Genomic DNA, 19,847 nt, shown 5'->3' on the forward strand with positions numbered 1-19,847 from the left:
ATTTGTTATTTCGTAGCCATTTAAGCAAAATAATCATTTCTAAAATCTCTATATTTTCCTAAAAAGATCAGGGGATGTCACATTTAAATTTTAAACAAAATTGTCAAGCCAGAAAAATTAATTACCTTTCCTTTTTTGCCATCAGTTATTTTACCGTTTCAACAGTTGTATAGAATCAACGGCTCCTGATGATTTTTTCTATCCCTTTTCCTGTTTTGGCTGTTAATAATATGCAGCCGTTATGAGATGTGCGAACGGAGCCCATAATTGATAGCCGTTGGTCAACACCAGGGTTGGGTTTGAAGCAGCGCGGAAATTTCCCTGAAATTATAGATGGGGCCCACTTCAATTATACATCATCTGGTGCTTGGTGCAATATTACCCGTATCAACAGTTCGTTGACCGTGCTTCGCCAGCCACCGCCGGGGCTGATCTCTCTCTTCTCCACCGATGAGCTGTCTGATCCAAGACAGCAAACAGCATTTTCAACAAACTCATCCAAGAACGCCGTGCCACGCGTGTCTGTCTCCAATTACCTCGAAAGCCTGCGTACTGCTCCTTCCGACACCTTGCCCATGCCCGTCGATGCTGTTACCTTGGGGGACACGCATAGAAATTTCTACGCGGAGTCCCGCTGAGTCCATCGCCTTCGTTCATGTGTTGCGTCTCGGGCAATCAATTGTGACGCTCACAAGTGACGCTACCTACGGCGATGCGCGCGGACGTTTGAGAAGCCAAAGTCGGCGATTCGCGCGGACGCTCGAGAAGCCAAAGTCGGCGGCGCAGCAAGTTCCGCATACAGGTTTCTATGCGGATTTTACATGATAACATCATCGCGGTCCGAACGCCGTCTTGGAGTGGGCCCCACTCTACTTCATCCAATCACAGCAGCGCATTTATGTTACCTGTATCAAAGATTGCGACCTTTTTCTCTTTTTTTTTTTCTTTTTAAATTTAATAATAAAATATCTATAAAATCAAAGACCGGAAGACTTGAGCACAGCCGACATAGCAATTGCGCACAAACACACAACCACATTAAAACCCATTGCGGCCGCCAGGGCGCCCTCCAACGCCTCTCCAATCCCCCCTCCCCACTTCCCTTGCTCCTCGATCGCGCGCGCTATTCGTGTTAGAGAAAGAGTAAAGACTCGCGATTAATCTTCTCATCTCTTCGATGGTTCTATTATCGTTTTTCGTTCGCTTTCGGATCGGATTTGGGCGTGAATAGATGGATTCTTCTGTTTGTTCTTAAAGATTGTAGCTTTGATCGGCATTTTCTTGACCTCGGAGTGGTTGGGTTTTTGATTTTGGATTTTGTTTGCAGATCTGGGAGATCTAGGATTTGGGGATCCGGAATGCAGCGGCCGAGAGGCTATTTGGAGCGATCGAATACGATGACGAGGGAGAAGCGGGGGTTGGATCCGAGCGACGGGGAGGACGTGCACCCCGAGCCCAAGCGGAAGAAGGTCCCGGCTTTAGCGAGGTAAGAAGAGAAAAATAAGGAAACAAAAGGTGGTTTTCTTTTAAGAAAGTTGAGTTCTTGGATGTTGATCATAGCTCTCTCTTGCTTAGTTGAGTTCTTGTTTTGTATGAAACGTTTTTTTTTTTAATTGCTATAGTTAATTTTTCTTCTTTTCTTTTCTTTTATTATTATTATTATTATTATTCGCGGGGGGTGTTAAAAGATTAGATTTGTGGAAGGAACTTGGTTATTTGGACGCATGAACTTTGTTGAGCTCATAGGCGGAAAGTTTTTATGAACATTGGAATATTGCTGAGGATAATCTCTCGTTAACCGCTCCTTTCCATGGCAGTTAGAGTCGAATTCTAGTCAAATTTTGTTAAGTATTTACTGAGCATAGATGATAGTTTATTGGATTACCTGTGGCCTTCTTTTTTGGAATATTCTTGCTTCTCTTATGGCTTTGTTCTTGAAGTCACCTTTATGAGGGCCCTGCTGTTGCCGACTGCTTATTCAATATACAAGAGAAAGCTGAGATTCATGCTCGGGTATTCTTGATTTTTGGTTCACAGATGCAATGTTGTGTCTTCAGGTTTTTCTTGGTGCTGGTGTTCCCGCATGTAGGTTGGTGAGTGTAGATATTCTTTATCCACAAATGCTTATGTGCATGCACCCCTGTCTGTGATCTGTATGCCCTAGTTTCTCTGTATGTTTGTGAAGGCATGCCTCTGCAATCATGCGTGTAGGTGCTTGTGTTCTATGGACTGTTGGAGGTCTGAAGTTTTTTAATTGTTGATGCCACGGTCGTTGGTTGCAAGTGGGAATTATTTCCCTCGGTACTGGGTTCTTGGTGTTTATACAGACTTAAGATTAAATTGTTGGTGGTTACACATCAATAGATTTAAAAGTGAAATCGATTTTAGGTAAAAAAGGTATACTGGTTGTCGACGGAAGTCCAGCTCGTTCTTTCAGTAATGCATATTTCTTTCATATATTGGTAGCAGTGACACTGATGTTTGATCGCTTGTTCTGAAAAACAGAGAAAATCTCATTGAAGTCAGAGATGCGTGGACTGTTTAAGAAAAGGTTGGACTTGCACAAGTACATCCAATGTTCTGTAAAGTTAGAGAAATTATTTATCATGAAGCCATCACACGTCAATAAGGTTTCATATTTAAAACAAGAGGCCAAGAATCAGAAGCTTGCATGGGGAAATGCTTGAACTATGTACAATAATTAGCATTTAACTAATAGAAATAGCTTGTTCATCTGTTTGGGGTTTGGCCAGCGTACGAACATGGGTAACAGAAGACTTTGTTTTGAAATAGAAAGCAACGCATAAGGTACCGATGCAGTGCAATATCGCTATTCAACTTTAGGATACAGGAGATGGTGAATTTTATTCTCTTTATAATTATTGATTTTCTTCTGATTTATCTGATAACAAGTACAGAGATTGTCTTTTTTTAAAATATCTTCCAGCTTACTCAGATACTAGCTCATCATTTCTTTCCTAAAGAAAAAAAGAAACATGATGCTTTATTTTTATATAGTTATACATTTTGATTGACAATTGTGTATCCTGTGCAGTGTGATTGTTGAAGCTTTGAAAGTGGATAGTCTGCAGAAAATTTGTTCATCATTGGAGCCGATCCTTCGTAGAGTTGTAAGACAAATTCCTTATTCTCTGGCATAGTTTTATTGAACCTGAAATAGATTAGGGTTGCAAATTTAAGTCATCCAGTTTAATGTTTGTTATAGTTCCTTTTTCTTGGTGCCATGTGAACTGGTTCATGTCAGTGGTGGAATTAGCTGTTGAAGAATTTATCCCTTTCTTCCTTCCTCCACATTATTATCAACAATTTTATGAAGTAAATTAATATTGAAATTTTACCATGCCTTTTAAATGAAACTTCAGTACATTTTCTTGGTCATGGTTTGAATTACTTTGTTTCCCCTCCCAATCTGGACTTCCTTTTCATGCTCCAATTAGGAATTGTGAATCTTCATTCAACTTTTAGTTTGCAGTTTCATTTATTGTTTTTTACACAACTCTGTTTCTTCTGGACGTTTTCAAGGAACCACAAGCATGAAGTGTCTTCATGGAAGGCTATCATAGCCCCACAACATTGAGATAAGGGCCTTCATCTATATGCTCTGTCTAGAGATGAAGGTTATCTGAACCTTGTATTTTGTGTTCTGGGGTTTTAAGGCTCCTTACAAGCACTACAATGATCATTGGAAGTTGCATCCCTGATTTCCTATGGTTTGAAGGCTTATGATTTATAAATTCTCTCTGGTATAGGGTCATACATATTATGATTACTGCTAAGGATCTATATTACTTATCCTCTTCAAAACACTATAAATGATATTTGATGACACCATATTGTGAACATCAGCATATTTTGACATTCTACTTTTGCCTTGGTTTGAGGCCTCTCCTCCTTTCTTTTCTCATATTGTTTTCTGAACTTGGTTTTTATTCCAATAATTTGTGCCACCCAAGATCCGCTGTACCGACCATACCAATGTACTGGTGGGCACCGGTACCGGTACCATACCGAACCAAACCGGTACCGTACCGTTTCGGCTGGTTCGGGCCAAAAGCCAAAAAAAATTTGAGGTCGGTACAGGCCGGTACTGATCGGTACAGATTGTGAATAGTTGGAACCGAAAAATATAGCTGTACCGTACCGGTTCTGTCTGGTACCGGTACGTACCGGTCCATACTGACTCGTACCGATCGGTACGGCAGACCATGGTGCCACCCCTTTTCTTTCATTTCATGTTTTACTATTCCTCAATTTGTTGGGTGTTGTTATGTGGGTGTGCATGCATACATCCATATGTGCATACATATGCATATACATACATATGTACATATATACATATTGGACTACACAATTTATGTTAAATCTTTGACAATAGAATTAACAATTTTAAATCAATGATGTTTGCTCAATCAATGATGGATCATCCAGATTGAAGATTCATGCTATTGAAGTTAATCTACGCTACAAAAAATGTCTAGAAACCAAATTCACCTATTTTGGTGGTCTTTAACCTATGTATCAAGTGTGTATGAAAGTGAATGGTATCAAATAGACTACTGTGCTAAAATACATGATAGGATGCATAAATTGAAAATCTCCTTCATTGATCACGATCTGCACTTTTTAAAACATGGCATATTTAAATTCACTAGGCCTTGATTATCAGATCAAAGAAAAGCATAGTATCATACTTTGGAGCTGTTCATTTTTCCACCCACTTGATGCTTACGTCAGAGACAATTATAATAGGTTCCAGGCATTATTTTGATAGTGCTAATTAACTTAAAGAGCTTGGATTTCCAATTTGGATATTGCATCATTGGTTTTGAATCACTAAACCTTCTTTTGTGTCTATATGCATATTATATTTATATGGTTGCACTGTCGGTTATTAGGAAGTGAAGCAAAGCATATTTCAAGTTAGGTGTTGCAATGTGAAATATGGATTTTTGCATGGCTTTTATTTTCACTTCTCTCTATGATATATAGTTTTGTTAAATTTAACTTATCTAGAACTCTGCAGCTTTAACTATATAAGTAGGGGACAGCACTTATCTCTTCTGTTTGGTCCCTCTTGCATAGAGTCAAACTTTAGTGCTTGTTCGTGCTCTCTTTTCTAGAAAGCTACATTTAGTTTGCCTGATTGCTCATCAGATTTGCCATATGTTTAAATAGGTTAGTGAAGAAGTGGAGCGTGCTTTAGCCAAACTTGGTCCTGCTAGGATTGGGGGCAGGTATGAGATTATAATGCTTTTATTGTTTCTTGGCATGAATTTTAAGACTCACTATATATGTTGCATTAATATGTTCCTTTTGCTTTTTTGTCTGGTTATCTTTTAACTGAAAGATATCTGGAAACTTGTTCATTTGTGTATGTTAAATAGTGTATATGTTGTAGAATGTGTTCTACATTTGTTAAGTCTGAAGGAGTCATGTAAAAGATATCTTGTTGTTCAAAAGATACTAGCAGTACTGTGACTTCAGAACTGAATTAAACTGCAAAATCTTGTGCAAAATACTTGTTTTTGGCTCTGCTATATGAAGGAGGAACTTTCTTGAGGCTAGCTTGTTTGTATAAACATTGATTAAGTAACTGATCATGAACCCCGTTATAAAGTTATGTTCCTGATGTAATTCTGGAACTTGATCATATGTGAAGCCAAAAGAAGGATTTTGCTAAATCTATTTCTATTGTTTTCAGTGGTAAACATTATATACATATATACAAACACACAAGCATGCATGCTTGCAAACAAACATACATACACAAGCACATATAATGTTTCCCAGGGTTAGTTGCAGTCATGGGGTGTTATCTAGATACATGGAGGATATTGCGAAATCCTAGGGCCTTTAAGAAGCTATGGTGGTTTGTAATCTAATGGTGGTGGACTTTCATTCGAGGTTAAAGTCTTCCTGCACCTAATTTCACGTATCGTGTGGTCATAAGCCAGCGTTGTATGGCTTGGTAATGTGCTGTGCCGTGCCATGTCCCTCACATGCCAAGGCCCATTTTAGAGAACAAGGGTTTGTGCTGGTCCCTATCAGTCTATGTTGATTGACATGGACCGGCAAATATGATGCTTTAGTATGAACAACCTTTATGCGCAATGTTTCTCACATTTTTATGGACCATTGCATATCATGAGTTATGATGTGCCTTTAGCTAAGATCTCTACAAACTACCTTGCACTTTGTAAAATTGTTTTTTACCCTACCATGATTAGAAAAGACAAGAACCTTTTGCAAATCATCATGTGCTAGAACTTAGAGGGAATATTAATAATTTTTATTGAGCAAAATATAAAATATGAGCAGCTGAAGTTGATTGTAGATAAGGAAGAGGATGAATGCAATTTCTGGATTGGTTGTAAATGGGCCAAAGATTAGCAGCTCTTGTGTGGGAGAAAATGAAGATTTTCTTTATTATTTTGTTATTTTCTTATATTATTTGTGCATTGTCCTCTTCTGTACAAGTCAGTATTTTTATATTATTACTTTATTCAAACACTTCATTCAACCTGTGAGTCAAACAAACAGAAACATACAGTCCACCTATCCAGCTTTCAAAATTAAGATATGGTTTTTATTTGGTTTATTGCCGCTGCAAGTGTGTTGAATTTCTTACATGCATTCCTGGGCTTAGACTTTAAGCTACTTAATAGTTTTCCAAGGAAATAAGTGAACTAAATAGCCACTCATTCCATACTTACTCAATGCAGTAAATGTTACATATATTTGAAATCCACAGCTTTTGTTGTGCCTTGCATTACGTAACTACACTTTAGCTTTTATATATTCTTTTAACTTTTAAGCAATTATGCTTACTCTGAGTGCTGAACCCCTCTTTCTCTTTCACACACATACAGTCACGCGCATGCATATGTGCATATGCATGCACATATCATGCCTACTGTGAATTATCTCTGAAACAAATTTACTGTACTTTGTAAAACATTTTTTTGGGTTCTAGTTGATCAATCTTGTATCGTTCCTGCAGAGCTGATTGTGAAATAATACAAACCTCATAAGCAATACACTATTGATTTCTGCTTCGTAGTTGATTCATTAGAGAATGTCATTGGCATCCTTGAGTTAAAAGAAATGTTCCCAACTAGCTTGTAAGAAGTTGCATATCACTTTCTTTTAGGGAGTAAATTAACCTACCAATGTATTCTGTGAGAATTTTCTAAATTTAAGAAAATACAGGTCCTCTCCGAAACGAATTGAAGGGCCTGATGGAAGAAATCTGCAGCTGCATTTCAGGTCAACACTGTCCCTTCCCCTTTTCACAGGAGGAAAAGTAGAAGGGGAGCAGGGAGCTGCAGTTCATGTTGTGTTGCTTGATGCAAATACTGGTCATGTTGTAACGTCAGGGCAAGAGTCATCAGCAAAACTAGATGTTGTTGTGCTTGAGGGTGACTTTAACAACGAGGATGATGATGACTGGACAGAAGAAGAGTTTGAAGGTCATGTAGTCAAAGAGCGTGAAGGAAAGAGACCACTTTTGACTGGGGACTTACAGGTTTCGTTGAGAGAAGGTGTAGGTACCCTTGGGGAGCTCACATTTACTGATAATTCTAGTTGGATCAGAAGTAGAAAATTTAGACTTGGCCTGAAGATTGCTCCAGGCTTCTGCGAGGGAATTCATATTCGTGAGGCAAAAACAGAAGCGTTCACTGTCAAGGATCACAGAGGGGAATGTAGGTCTTCTTTGCACCATGCTATAATTAATTTATGAAAATCTTGCTTTGCATTCATTGAACTTTGGTTTTAATTGTCTTTGGTTGTTTTTTATAGTATACAAAAAACACTATCCACCTGCATTGAAAGATGACGTTTGGAGGTTGGAAAAGATTGGTAAGGATGGTTCATTTCACAAGAGGCTGAATAAATGTGGAATCTATACAGTCGAAGACTTTCTCAGACTTGTTGTTAGAGATCCACAAAGATTGCGAAATGTAAGATTTTATATGTGGTTAGTTGTGATGAAAGCTTACATTATCCACTATTTATTGCTCTAATGTATTTATTCTAATGATTGCAGATCCTTGGAAGTGGCATGTCAAATAAAATGTGGGAGAGCCTTGTGGAGCATGCCAAGACTTGTGTCTTGAGTGGAAAGTACTATATATTTTATTCTGATGAGACAAGGAGCGTTGGTGCTATTTTTAACAATATTTATGAGTTTTGTGGCTTGATTGCTGGTGGGCAGTTCTATTCAGCTGAAACTCTTAATGATAGTCAAAAGGTTGGTCACTTGGTTGCACAATTCTCTCTCGTTATTGTCATGCTGCAGCATATCTTCTTTGATTTATCATATCCTTTCATATGAGTTGAGCAAAATATATTATGTGTAAAATAACAACTATTATTGCAACAATGTGTGTTTAGCTAATGGTTATCCTATAACATTCATTACTGATATCTGAAATTTTACGTGGGGTATTAAATAAGGTTCAACAATCTGGATTTTGGTAAACTAAGTCATTCCTATCTTTGATCTAGTTGGGTAGTGACATCTTCAAAGAAATTGCTTTATTGTCCTATGAAAATTTCTATACTTGCACACGCTCAGGCAAATATACATGCTTGTGTTTACACGGATGGGCAGTCACACTCATGCACGAGTGCTGCTATCCATCCATGACATGTGCACTCAAGGTAAATTAAGCCTGTGACCTCTGTCACAAGTATCAATTTTTCCAACAAAGAGTTGCAGCAAGAAGCATTATTATAGGTGAAGAGCTGTTAGACATTTTTATTTTATATGCATGCATGCATGGTTGTGGATGCACATATCTGTAGAGACATGAAATATATGTTGAAGCACCACTATGCTAACAGCCTTTGTAAGAAGATTATGTTAAATATTTTACCATCGTATTATGACAACTTGTCCTTAGATATGTTGAGTTTCAATTTGTCCTTTTCTCAAACATTCTAGGATATAAATTTGACCTATCTTTAAAACATTCAGGATTACATTCTTCATGACAGAATTGCTGAAAGGCATTGGAGTTAACATGTAAACATTATGTTTTGATTTCATAATGGAGGAATCTTTGATACATTAACCACTATAACCTAACGGTCTCATGATGTCAGCTCTACATTTTACTTTGGTTAGGGTTGTTAAATTAGCAAGCTGTTTGTTGGCAGCTCATGTTCTGCTCCATATGGACTTGACCCAATTTTAAAAGACCCAAGCTTGAGCCAGGATTTCAAAATTGAAAGTTAAGCAACCCAACATGAGCTATGCCTGGATAGCTCATGTTTGACTTGATTTAGGTCAATTTAAAAAATTAAAATACATTTTAAACAATATACAATATTTTATTTGTTACTTAATTAAAAAAATTATTTTTTTTTACATTTGTTATTCATCTTTTAATAAATGGATATAGTGTTTAGCTGTGTGATGAAGGTGAGAAGAGACTTTTGAGCGTCTTTCATTTAATGATAGATAGTTTTTGTTGATCATGTAACTTATTGGATACATTTGCTATTGGTTTTGACACTAATCTTTTTAAAAGATTGGGTGCTAGATCAAAAGGGGTGTACTGGCTAAATTTGAGAGTACTGACAAGATGAGAATTTTAGCATATTAAAAGACAAAATATCTTATTGACCATTATATTCTACTGTGCACCATGATTAGTTGATTACTTTTTGCTTAAAAAGAAAGAAAAATGGCCTCTGCCTTTCCCCTCATTAGTTTTGGTTGGTGGGTAGTTCATCCCCCTGCAAGAAAGACATATTTGGATAGAATAAGCCCTTATTCATCCTTTCTCTGGTTTCCGAACAAAGCCTAAATGAATTGAAATAGAACTGGCTATAATGGAAATAGACAATATTAGCCTTCTTTTGTATATCGACTGGTATATTAGCTCAGCCCCAGCACCACGCCACCCCCCCTTCTCCTATTCTACTTAATAGATTTAGGGAAGCAATCAAATTAATAGAAAAGAAGGCAACACTGATGTATAGTGTCAAACCATTTTCAAACATAAAAACAGAGCATGTCACAGTTTTTGCTGATGAATGTGCATTTAACATATTATTATGTCCTATTCAGCTAGTCTCTGTTTTATCATTATTTTTTCAACAAGTGTGTATTGGACCCTGAAATCCAGATGAAAGTACTAGGAAGAACAAGGAAGAGAGTGATGGTAATTTTTTTATACATATTTTTCAGGTCTTTGCAGATGCATTGGTGAAAAAGGCATATGATAATTGGGTGCATGTCATAGAATATGATGGAAAAGCTCTTTTGAACTCTAAACAGAACAAGAAGGCAACTGCAGCAAATTATCCTGTTTTATATGATCAGCAAATCTCTCAAACTAACTTGTCAGTTCCAGTTCCTTTGGAGCAGCCTTCAGTAGATGCAGAAATGGCTATTGGAGGTAAGGAACTCCTTAAATCTTTGAATAGTTACTTCTTTAGCACATAATTTAAATGAAATACTGAAGTGGCCCCTTCCTAAAATGCCTTATTACCTTTGTATCTGAAGATGATCGGTTTAAGGATGGTTTAGTAACCACAGGATGACTACCATGTTCATATGATTTGTACTAGATGTAATAACTACAGAATTTTCATACCAGCTAAAATTAAAGTAACGAATGAAGTCCTTTTCTTTTAAAGATTGCCATTCGGATTTAACTGTCCACCCTGTTTCTTGGGAATAATTTATACCACTTAAACAAATTAATTCTGAAATACTTCAGTGTGCTGACTGTTGCTTGTTTTGTTCAGGAAGTACCATTTCTGCTGGTTATAGCGGGAACCAAGGGACCAGATACTCCAGTCATCCTCAAAATGTGTCTACTAATGCCCATATCCAGTTTGAGAGTACTTCATTCATCCCCGAGAATCAGTATGTTGGCTCCTCTCATCAAACTCAACGAAATGATGGTGTGGGCCTAGAACTGGGCCCACCACAGCAGGAAAGCATTGGATTCCAGCAAATTGGCTCTTCCATACAGCCATCAAACCTGAACTCCTATGATGACTGGTCTCGCCAACGGGACAGTCGTCGTATTGATGATTTCTTCTCGGAGGAGGAGATCCGCATGAGAAGTCATGAAATGCTCGAGAATGAAGACATGCAACAATTGCTTCGTGTCTTCAGCATGGGTGGAGCTGTCAATGCGCCAGAAGATGGGTATGGTTTCTCATCTTACGCGCCATCACCTTGCCAAAACTTTAACTTTGATGATGATCGTAGCCGTTCATCCGGTAAAGCTGTTGTTGGATGGCTTAAAATAAAGGCAGCTATGAGGTGGGGAATTTTTATCCGGAAGAAAGCTGCTGAGAGGAGAGCTCAGCTTGTCGAGCTGGAAGAGTAGCTTCAAAGAATCTGATGACTAAGGTTAGACAAGGTGGGTTTGGTATTGTTCTTGCTGTCTGCATGCTATCGGAGGTGGATGCAGATTGAATGTTCTGGAAATGGTTTGTCTTGTTGCAGCTAGTGACCTCGTACACTGTTCCTCTGTACAGTAGGGTTCTCCATTGTTTTAATTTCCCAGATTTGCTGATTTATGTGATGCTTGTGGAGTAAGCCTCAGAGGGTTTGATACTTGAGTTCCAAGGCCTGTTTCAGTTAGATAACCAACGAATCACTGACACTTTGATGTGAAGTTCTAGGTATTGGTGACTTGAGACATGTAATAGCACAATAATAAGTAATGGATTCCCTTAAAATCTTGGAAATAGCATGTGTTTTATCTGGGACAACTAACGTTCGCATTGCAGGAGTGTACTGCTATATAATATACTTGTTTCTTCGAGATTGTATTTGGACTTGGAAGCAGGTAATTAGCAGCGGTCTCAGAGAATTGGTTTAGGACAGTGGCTATTCCAGCTTCCACAGTTCTTGGAAGTGGTAGGAGGCTTAATTTTCAGTTCGGTGATTTCACAGTTTAATGGCTTGTGAAACGATAGGAATATGTAATCGAATTGGAAAGGAAGCATGGTAACAGTTTCTCTGGATTACTGAAAAATCCTTGAGGCATTTGTGATTGCCCCCCCTGGTCAAATGATTCACAAATAATTTTCTGCCAAGTAAATTAATCAGAAGTCATTTATCGATGCATTATTTTGGAGGTTGTTCACAAATTATTTGCCACTTATTTGAGAAATGCTCACAGTTTATCAAACCCTAATGCTATTTATTATTGTCTGGTATACTTTGATATTCTATTTATGTTCTTTTTTCCTCCATTCTTGTGATTAAATATTTATCTTGTATTTTAAATTCTGATTATTTGATTTTTCCAAACTTATAATGAAGTCTGTTATATTTCCGAACTTAGCCTTATTACTACCTATGTAAACGTCAGAAGTTTGCTTTACGTAATAGCATATATAGAAAAGGATACAAAAATAGTATTGTTGGTGGAAAAATGGACCACCCCACAAATGTGATTATAGCACCCAAATCCATCAGCAAGCTCGAGCTCGTCCTAAGTGATCGGGCTCTTCCGCTCTCGAGCTCATTCTAAGTGATCGAGCTCCCTAAGTGATCGGGCTCTTCCGCTCTCGAGCTCATCCTAAGTGATCGAGCTCTTCCGCTCTCGAGCTCATCCTAAGTGACTCTCGAGCTCATCCTAAGTGATCGGGCTCTTCCGCTCTCAAGCTCATCCTAAGTGATCGGGCTCTTCCGCTCTCGAGCTCATCCTAAGTGATCGGGCTCTTCCGCTTTCGAGCTCATCCTAAGTGATCGAGCTCTTCCGCTCTCGAGCTCATCCTAAGTGATCAGGCTCTTCCGCTCTCGAGCTCATCCTAAGTGATCGAGCTCTTCCGCTCTCGAGCTCATAGACCAGAGAGCCGAGACCAGAAGGCCGAGACCAGAGAGCCGAGACCAGAGAGCCGAGACCAGAAGGCCGAGACCAGAGAGCCGAGACCAGAAGGCCGAGACCAGAGAGCCGAGACCAGAAGGCCGAGACCAGAAGGCCGAGCACAGCAGGCCGAGCCCATGCCTTAGCCAAATATCCAATTTCCACCTAACCCTCTAAGGGACCTGACAACTCCACTATAACCTGCCACTATCTCCAAGCTATCAAGGCATAAGATCTTCGCAGGTATTCGGCACGACCTGCCATTAATGCACGAGACTCTCTAAAGTCTCCGATGCACTCAGTCATTTAATGAACACGGCCCAAGACGATCTCCGGATCACTGAACCATCAGAACGTATGGCTCTCCCTGACCGCCGGTTCATTCGGTAATAAATGCACTTACCATCCACGGACCCCAGGCCCACCACAGCCGGCGGTTCAACCACTCCAACAGGTCCGATCGACCGTGACAACTCCCTGATTCCGGTCTGATCCGGTCCCGTTCTCCATTACGCCATTAATGGGCCAAATCGTGCCCAATTATTACAAAACAGGACAAACCTCCTGTCACCTCTCAGGTAACAAAAATCCTCCTATAAAAGGAAACCTGGGGGGAAAAGGGAGAGGGGACCAAAAACAAGAGGAAAAGCCCGGAGCTGGAGAGAACCCTCCTAGACCGGGAGAGGGGAACGAAAACGGAAACAGATCCCCGGGACTGAACCCGCCGGGAAGCACAGACGCAATTGAGGACATCATCCTCTTCGTCTTCTTTATCTTATCCAAATGTTCTTGCTGTCTTCTCCATATACTCTCTCCCCTGCTCTCTCTACATACTTGCCCCCTCTGACTTAGGCATCGGAGGGCCGGCGCCGGGGAGCCCGGCCACCGGTTTTCTTTGCAGGACTTGCACAACCCCCCGCAGCGGAGGACGCAGCCAGCCGGCGCACCGCCGTCCGCCCCCTGCAGCAGCGGAGCTCCTCCTTCCCCGGCTTCGCGGCGGCCCCCGGGTCCAATTTCCAGCAACAGTTGGCGCTAGAGGAAGGGCCCGAGTTCGCTGCCATGAAGCTAAGAAGCAAAGGGGCTTCCAATGCCTCTCAACGTCCTCCACCTAGCCCGGAGCGTTCCGTCCGAAACTCATCACCTCCGACCGAGTCAGTTCATCAAGTTCGGCCGGAGCAGTTCGATGCCCTGGTACAACAAGTGCAAGCCTTGGCTACCGCTGTCCAAAGCTTGCAACCCAGGGGCATCCCAACGGCACCGCCTCCTCCGGCTCCAGTTCAACCGGAGCCCCCTACAAGCGGGTTTCCCCTTCGAGTATCATGCTCCAAGTCCCAAACGCTCAGTCCAAAATTCACCATTAAGATCTCCGGTAGATCAAGTTCTACAAGTCCAACTCGAGCACTTCGATGCGCTTGTGCAGCAAGTCCAAGCGCTAGCTATTTGCAGCCCAAAGCCTGCAACAAGTGGAGGCCCCTCCTGTGCCGCCTCCACGGAATCATGTGAAGTAGAGGAAGCAACTTTCTCCTGACTCTCGAGCCATCTCGAATCAGGCATGGCTCCCGCTGCAACAACGTATGTGGGGGCAACCAGTGAGAAGTAGTAGTCCAAGTCTCACGTCAACGAGTTGGGGGGAAAGAGAAATAAAAGCTGAGGTCTGGAGAAGGAAAGTTATGGAGCTTTAAAATGGGATTGTAAGCCTCTGTGACAAAGGGTACAGCCCCATTAAATCCCATTATCCTTCCAAGTCTTCTGTCTTCCGGCAGCAAGCAAGAAACCAGCATGTACTCCCTCCTTACGGGCGTAAGTCCTTGGGACGGCGCCCACGACATTGCTCCCCTTTCAGAGCGTCGCCATCATTGAAGCCCCCGTCGAGCTCATGCAGACCGAGCTCAGAAACCCGAGCGCAAAACACCTAAAAAATCAAGCCAAAGAAGGCCGGTGCCGAACCAAGTCCTGAGGGACTTCGAAGCTCGAGAGCTATCAAAATATCTCCAAAAGGTACAGGACGCCACTTTGGCTTCAAATAAATTCAATATTTTATCTATTTTCAGGTTAGCCAACGAGCTCGGCTCGTTCTCCTACCCTGACCACGGTCAGGATGCCCTGAGACGTCAGGATGCCCCAATATATTGGGATGCCCTGCCACAACGGGATGCCCCGATTCGTCGGGATGGCCCGAGACGTCGGGATGCCCCGGCTATAGGGACGCCCGAGACGTCGGGATATGAGTTAGCGGTCCTCTCTGACCGGACGAGCTCGGCTCGTGCTCCATCGGCTATGAGTTAGCGGTCCTCTCTGACCGGACGAGCTCGGCTCGTGCTCCATCGGCTTCCACCGTCGAGCTCGGCTCGTGCTCCCCGAATATGAGTTAGCGGTCCTCTCTGACCGGACGAGCTCGGCTCGTGCTCCATCGGCTATGAGTTAGCGGTCCTCTCTGACCGGACGAGCTCGGCTCGTGCTCCTACCCCGGCCTCGGCCGGGATGCCTCGAGACGTCGAGATGCCCCGATTTGCTGGGATGCCCCGATACGTTGGGATGTGGTCTTTATTGGCCAAACGAGCTCGGCTCGTTCTCCATCGTCTTCAGCCAACGAGCTCAGCCCGCTCTTCTATTTTTGGATTTCTCTGCCAACGTCCCCAAAGAACGGAGTCCGAGCAGAGAAGCGTCTTCAGTCGCCTCGGCGCAAGGACGCACACGGTACAAGGTACCCATTCATTTAATGTCTTTACATTATTTTATTCTTGGACTTTTCTCTGCCGACGTCCCCAAAGAACGGAGTCCGAGCAGAGAAGCGTCTTCAGTCGCCTCGGCGCAAGGACGCACACGGTACAAGGTACCCATTCATTTAATGTCTTTACATTATTTTATTCTTGGACTTTTCTCTGCCGACGTCCCCAAAGAACGGAGTCCGAGTAGAGAAGCGTCTTCAGTCGCCTCGGTGCAAGGACGCACACGGTACAAGGTACCCATTCATTTAATGTCTTTACATTATTTTATTCTTGGACTTTTCTCTGCCGACGTCCCCAAAGAACGGAGTCCGAGCAGAGAAGCGTCTTCAGTCGCCTCGGCGCAAGGACGCACACGGTACAAGGTACCCATTCATTTAATGTCTTTACATTCTCATTTATCTTTACTTGGATTCTTCTCTGCCGACGTCCCCAAAGAACGGACTCCGAGCAGAAAAAGCGTCTTCAGTCGCCTTGGTGTAAGAACGCTCACAGCACCAGAACGATCGATGACTGAACTACTTCCTTCGCCCGAGCCAAAAAGCAGCTCGGACTCGGAAGTCGGGGGTAGTGTTGGTGGAAAAATGGACCACCCCACAAATGTAATTATAGCACCCAAATCCATCAGCAAGCTCGAGCTCATCCTAAGTGATTGAGCTCTTCCGCTCTCGAGCTCATCCTAAGTGATCGGGCTCTTCCGCTCTCGAGCTCATCCTAAGTGATCGAGCTCCCTAAGTGATCGGGCTCTTCCGCTCTCGAGCTCATCCTAAGTGATCGAGCTCTTCCGCTCTCGAGCTCATCCTAAGTGACTCTCGAGCTCATCCTAAGTGATCGGGCTCTTCCGCTCTCGAGCTCATCCTAAGTGATCGGGCTCTTCCGCTTTCGAGCTCATCCTAAGTGATCGAGCTCTTCCGCTCTCGAGCTCATCCTAAGTGATCAGGCTCTTCCGCTCTCGAGCTCATCCTAAGTGATCAGGCTCTTCCGCTCTCGAGCTCATCCTAAGTGATCGAGCTCTTCCGCTCTCGAGCTCATAGACCAGAGAGCCGAGACCAGAGAGCCGAGACCAGAGAGCCGAGACCAGAAGGCCGAGACCAGAAGGCCGAGACCAGAGAGCCGAGACCAGAGAGCCGAGACCAGAAGGCCGAGACCAGAAGGCCGAGCACAGCAGGCCGAGCCCATGCCTTAGCCAAATATCCAATTTCCACCTAACCCTCTAAGGGACCTGACAACTCCACTATAACCTGCCACTATCTCCAAGCTATCAAGGCATAAGTTCGCAGGTATTCGGCACGACCTGCCATTAATGCACGAGACTCTCTCAAGTCTCCGATGCACTCAGTCATTTAATGAACACGGCCCAAGACGATCTCCGGATCACTGAACCATCAGAACGTATGGCTCTCCCTGACCGCCGGTTCATTCGGTAATAAATGCACTTACCATCCACGGACCCCAGGCCCACCACAGCCGGCGGTTCAACCACTCCAACAGGTCCGATCGACCGTGACAACTCCCTGATTCCGGTCTGATCCGGTCCCGTTCTCCATTACGCCATTAATGGGCCAAATCGTGCCCAATTATTACAAAACAGGACAAACCTCCTGTCACCTCCCAGGTAACAAAAATCCTCCTATAAAAGAAAACCTGGGGGGAAAAGGGAGAGGGGACCAAAAACAAGAGGAAAAGCCCGGAGCTGGAGAGAACCCTCCTAGACCGGGAGAGGGGAACGAAAACGGAAACAGATCCCCGGGACTGAACCCGCCGGGAAGCACAGACGCAATTGAGGACATCATCCTCTTCGTCTTCTTTATCTTATCCAAATGTTCTTGCTGTCTTCTCCATATACTCTCTCCCCTGCTCTCTCTACATACTTGCCCCCTCTGACTTAGGCATCGGAGGGCCGGCGCCGGGGAGCCCGGCCACCGGTTTTCTTTGCAGGACTTGCACAACCCCCCGCAGCGGAGGACGCAGCCAGCCGGCGCACCGCCGTCCGCCCCCTGCAGCAGCGGAGCTCCTCCTTCCCCGGCTTCGCGGCGGCCCCCGGGTCCAATTTCCAGCAACAAGTATAAAAGAAAAAAAAAAAAAAAGATAAAAGAGGGATTACAAATAGAACATGAATGAAAAGGATGACGCATGCGAAGGTTATTAAAAGCTTAGAGGTGGAACATGCAGTGGCTTCTCTGAGGACTACGCTAGAGGTTGACGGGTGGTGAGAGGTCTGCAGACACAAGGGGAGTTGTTTTAGGGGTTCTAAGGGAACATGACGCACTGTTGTCCATGCAATTTACTTTTGTGGATACATTTAATGTGTGGCTAAATTATAATAATATTCTTATTATTTTTGATTAGTTAAAAATGATCGTAATATAGCCATCTTGCACCCTGTATATGTTGTGTTTGTTCGTGTTTATATTTGAAATTTCAAATGACTGAATAAACCCACCATCGCCATCAAGAAACACTCCGAAATTGTGCCAACTGAATAGTGTTAAGACAAAGCATAGGCAGAGAGGAGATAGACGATCCTACCAGGAAGAGGAGAGGAAATGAGGAAGAGTAGGCAAGTGAGGGAAGTAAGAGAAGGGTCAGATTAGGGAAGGCTCAAAACATAAGTGAATATGTATAATTCAGGCTCAAAACAGACTTCAGGCAGATTTGAATCCTGGTTCTATCATTTGATACAGTCAACTTGACTTTTCACTAATCTATAATTGAGATTTAATATTATAAATAATAAAAGAAAATTTTATCGATGCCAAAGCAACATTTTTGAAAATGAAAATGGACTTATAATGGAGTAGTTAGTACACGTCGGCAATCAATAGATTTTTTTTTTTTTTTTTTTGCTAGAGCGGGTAGGTTCATACTTGACGAGTACGAATGCACTTAATAAAATCAGAAAACAGAATTCCACGAAGTGCTCGGGGCACCTCTCCATTTCCAGCCCACAGAGTACTTCCGGAATGACTGGAGATATAAACAGTCATCCAATCTGCAGCCTCATTGACTTCTCGGAAAACATGCTTGGCCTAGAAGGCTCTCCCCTCCCTCACCATAGCCTAGATGTCATGGAGCAGTGGATGGTCACTGCTGCCACCATAGATTTTTTTTTTTTTTTTGACAAAGGTTGATATTTCGAAAGCTTGCTGTCAAATTGTAACCCTTTCTTTTGTAGAATTATGACCCATTTCTTGTTTAATTCACCATCCAAGAACATCTCTCGCTAAAAGATCTAGTTTCTCGCTAAAAACCAACGGTTCGGGGCTTAAATGTAGGCCTATAGAAACTGCAAAGATGGTTTAGATTCCTTCGAACCGGTGGAGGTTGGTGCAGGACCTACCTTGGAGGTGCGTTAGCAGTGGGTTAAGACAAGACAGCTAAATTTATTGAAGCCATTTGCAAGTTGTATTCTAAGCATATTGGTATATTGGACTAAATTGTTGACTTGGGCTGAGTAGTTTCCCGCTCTTGTTTGATCAAACCTTAGTCTAATCAAGCTCATATTGAAATTATTTTTAATTTTCAATCCTCGAATGAAAGCTTTTTGCTTTCTTTTTTTGGTTACCCTAACAGGGAAAAAGGAGCATTCTCACCAATTCATTCAAAGAACCTTGATATTCAAATTCATCATTATACAATATAAATCAAAATTTGATCGAAGATATATATGAACAAACCAGCATGTCAATTTTCTTGCTTTTATTGCATCAATTATGTTTAATTGTATATTATATATTATATTGTTTAGTCTTGTCAAGCTTAGATTTTGAACTTGGATTTCAGGCATGGCTAGTTTTATACGCAAATTATGGGTCTGGCTTGAATTGCCAAAGCCAATTCCAAAGCAGTCCATATTTTTGTTTAAATTTATAATGGTGACAAAGCCGCCCATTGTCCTTTGGACCTTTGTTCGTCACATCCACAAAGCTCCTTGCTGAAACATGATAAAATCAGTGTCAATAATCAAAAACCTATCATAGAACATTTATCAAGTAGAAAATAAAAGGAATTGCATGATTTTGAAGAAAATAAAATTCTTAACACAATCCATTTACTCGATTGTTCATGTTAACATACTTGGCTCGAAGCATGATTTAAGTAAATTCAATCTTATTAACATGATGACAATGGTGTCAAATAATTCAAAACACATTATATAATACTTATAAGTATGAGTGATGGATAAGAAAGACAGTACATGGCAGGACTGAAAAAGATGGGGGACGGGGGGAATTAAAAAAAACGAGGTAGAAGA

General features: G+C 42.0%; 1 protein-coding gene across 1 annotated transcript; it reads left to right on the forward strand.

The window, feature by feature from the left end:
* The first annotated feature begins 999 nt into the window (after positions 1-999).
* LOC103714689 (calmodulin-binding protein 60 B) lies at positions 1,000-11,739 on the forward strand. Its single transcript, XM_008802049.5, has 9 exons — positions 1,000-1,143; positions 1,328-1,486; positions 3,056-3,131; positions 5,197-5,255; positions 7,231-7,724; positions 7,822-7,982; positions 8,069-8,272; positions 10,220-10,430; positions 10,783-11,739. The coding sequence occupies exons 2-9, from the start codon at positions 1,359-1,361 to the stop codon at positions 11,373-11,375; spliced, it is 1,926 nt and encodes a 641-aa protein (XP_008800271.1). The 5' UTR covers positions 1,000-1,143; positions 1,328-1,358; the 3' UTR covers positions 11,376-11,739.
* Positions 11,740-19,847: the final 8,108 nt, after the last annotated feature.

The sequence above is a fragment of the Phoenix dactylifera genome, chromosome 2 (genome assembly GCF_051530095.1).
Source record: "Phoenix dactylifera cultivar Ajwa chromosome 2, Ajwa_hap1_PhDact_Kaust_v1.1, whole genome shotgun sequence".
In the NCBI taxonomy this organism is placed as follows: Eukaryota; Viridiplantae; Streptophyta; class Magnoliopsida; order Arecales; family Arecaceae; genus Phoenix; species Phoenix dactylifera.